Raw genomic sequence first — 3,032 nt, forward strand, 5'->3', positions numbered from 1 at the left:
ATCACCATGTGCATTCCTAGCAGTGTGTCCATAATATATAGAAATATCACTAAATAGTGTCGATATCTATACTATATCGGTCCACTATATATGAAAAATATTGCCGCACGGCACCGTATCGCACGATTCAAGTCAGTGTAGATGAAAATCACAAATTTCCGTGCGGCAGTAGAAAGAACTGTGTGTATGCGTCAACATGTTTGACGTCCGCACTCACTTCGATCGTGAGCTACGGTGTCTTGCGGAATATCTTACATATATATATAGTTAGCTAACTCAGGGTGTAGTACAAAATTTCGCCGGAATTGGTCATTGAAATATCGATATTTTTCAATATAAAAAATGCTTGATTTTCCATATAAATCGGCTCAAAAATGAAGTTTGCCTCCACAGATTTATGATGGAGCGTGATAATGGCCTGAATTATGGCTGAATCTGGTGAATTAAGGTCCAATCTTAATTTCCCGCTTGCTAACTCATCGGGTGTAGTACAAAATTTCGCCGGAATTGATCATTGAAATATCGATATTTTTCAATATAAAAAATGATTGATTTTCCATATAAATCGGCTCAAAAATGAAGTTTGCCTCCACAGATTTATGATGGAGCCTGATAATAGCCTGAATTATTGCTGAATTCGGTGAATTAGGGTCCAATTTCAATTTCCCGCTTGCTAACTCTTCGGGTGTAGTACAAAATTTTGCCGGAATTGGTCATTGAAATATCGATATTTTTCAATATGAAAAATGATTGATTTTCCATATAAATTGGCTTAAAAATGAAGTTTGCCTCCATAGATTTATCATGGAGCGTGATAATGGCCCGAATTATGGCTGAATTCGGTGAATTAGGGTCCAATCATAGGACGAGCCTAAAAGTGTCTTTTACATGTATTTATATGCAAACGTCATTCTCTAAACTTTAGAAGAATCCCCTTACACTAATGTAAGAGGAACTAGAAGAAATGGTTTGTGCATTGGATAAATTTCCACTATTGTATATTAAATAAGACATGAACCACCACACATTTTCATTAGTTCGATGTTTATAGGATAGATACAGCGCCATTCAATGTCTGACAACTATACTTGTCCTATGGGTCCAATCTCAATTTCCCGCTTGCTAACTCTTTGGGTGTAGTACAAAATTTCACCGGAATTGGTCATTGAAATATCGATATTTTTCAATATGAAAAATGATTGATTTTCCATATAAAGGTCCATTTTCCAAGGTGGCGATTACAATCGTGTACGATTTCAAATCGTTGGCCAAAATCGTTAACGATTGAGATCAATGGTTTTTTTGACGCCAAAATCGTGAACGATTTATTATTTGTGGTTTTTTGACGCCCGATTTGAAAAAAAAATCGTGGACGATTGCAATCGTCGCCTTGGAAAATGCACCTTAAATTGGCTCAAAAATGAGGTTTGCCTCCACAGATTTATCATGGAGCATAATAATGGCCTGGTTTATGGCTGAATTCGGTGAATTAAGGTCCAATCTCAATTTCCCGCTTGCTAACTCTTCGGGTGTAGTACAAAATTTCGCCGGAATTGGTCATTGAAATCTCGATATTTTTCAATATGAAAAATTATTGTTTTTCCGTATAAATTTATTGTTATTGTTATTTATTTATTGTTTTTCCTTCTTCAAAACGTGGTTATTAAAAAGCATTACAGATATCGAGCATTTCGGCAAACGCTACAATGTGTATCGTGGCGATCGGACGGAACTCACAAGTGATAGAACCGACGGTGGAGGAGTGCTGATCGCGGTTGAATGCAAATTCAACAGTGAAAAGCTGATTCTATCAGAGCGCAGCGGCCTTGAGCACGTGTGTGTAAAAATTTCGTTCGACTCGTGTAATGTCTATGTGTTTGCAGTGTACATTCGGTCGGTGCACGAAACTGCAAAGTTCTTGGAATTCGCTGAGATTGTGAAACTGGTCCCATACAATGAAAATGACATTGTTATTGTGTGCGGTGATTTTAACCAGCCCGGTGTCAAATGGATCAAAGCCGATGATGGTGATTATTATGTGCCAATCAATTTGTCGACAGAGGGCGGCATTGCTGTTTTTGACACAATGTTCGACTGTGGATTCAACCAGCTGTCAAATATCGAAAATCCAGCCGGAAATGTTTTGGATCTTATCTTCACAAACAAGTTCTACGAAATGTCGTTGACTGAATCAACAAGACCATTGGTTAAGTCCGACATTTGGCACAAAGCAATTGAAATCGAAGTGACAATTGATGAAAACGAACCCACATCACCGCAATCATCGGAAATATACGCATACAATTCGGCGGATTTCGATGCGATGAATGCATTCTTCATTGCAAGTGACATTTTGTTGGGGATAAATCGAATTGATGACCTCGAGAATGCATTCCAATTATTTGGCAATGTTCTACACGAGGCAATAGACTCATTTGTTCCAAAAATCACCATACAAAAGAGCACTGATCCACCGTGGCACACAAAGCACTTGAAACACATGAAAAATGTTAGAAGAAAGGCGTATAAAAAAGCAAGAGAAACTGGTAACTTTGACGAATACAATGCCATCACAGATTCGTTCATGCAGTTACAAAGCCAGTTGTTCAAGTCGTACATCAGCCGCATTCAATTGCAAATCAGAGCAAATCCAAAACATTTTTGGCGATTTGTAAACGACAGAAGAAAGAGAAGTGACATTCCGCCTATTGTTGAATACATACAACAATGAGACTGCGAGCATAGACGTATCGAAAGCGGAATTATTTGCTGATTTTTTCGAAAATCAGTATACACAGAGCGACAATATCGACTTGGATCAATTGCTGAGTGAATGTGGTGACATCTCGTTTGACATTGACATCAATGAAGTAGACGTGATGAAAGCACTACAAGCGATCAATGTAAACAAAGGAGCCGGCCCAGATGGTATTTCACCAAAACTACTGAAAAATTGTGCGCATACTTTGTCAAAGCCGTTAACAATGCTATTTCGTAAGTCTTTGCATCAAGGATGTGTCCCGGCAGCATTG

The 3,032-nt window shown here is 38.2% G+C and overlaps 1 protein-coding gene across 1 annotated transcript; it reads left to right on the top strand.

The window, feature by feature from the left end:
- Nucleotides 1-1,420: 1,420 nt before the first annotated feature.
- LOC116351663 lies at nucleotides 1,421-2,994 on the top strand (the record flags this gene model as incomplete). Its single annotated transcript, XM_031783799.1, has 3 exons — nucleotides 1,421-1,484; nucleotides 1,884-2,671; nucleotides 2,790-2,994. Coding segments are annotated over exons 1-3 (1,057 nt in total), but the record flags the coding sequence as incomplete, so codon positions are not given.
- Between the last annotated feature and the right edge of the window lie 38 nt (nucleotides 2,995-3,032).

This window comes from Contarinia nasturtii, unplaced genomic scaffold (genome assembly GCF_009176525.2).
Source record: "Contarinia nasturtii isolate CC-2019 unplaced genomic scaffold, AAFC_CNas_1.1 Cnas_scaffold_5970, whole genome shotgun sequence".
Lineage (NCBI taxonomy): Eukaryota > Metazoa > Arthropoda > Insecta > Diptera > Cecidomyiidae > Contarinia > Contarinia nasturtii.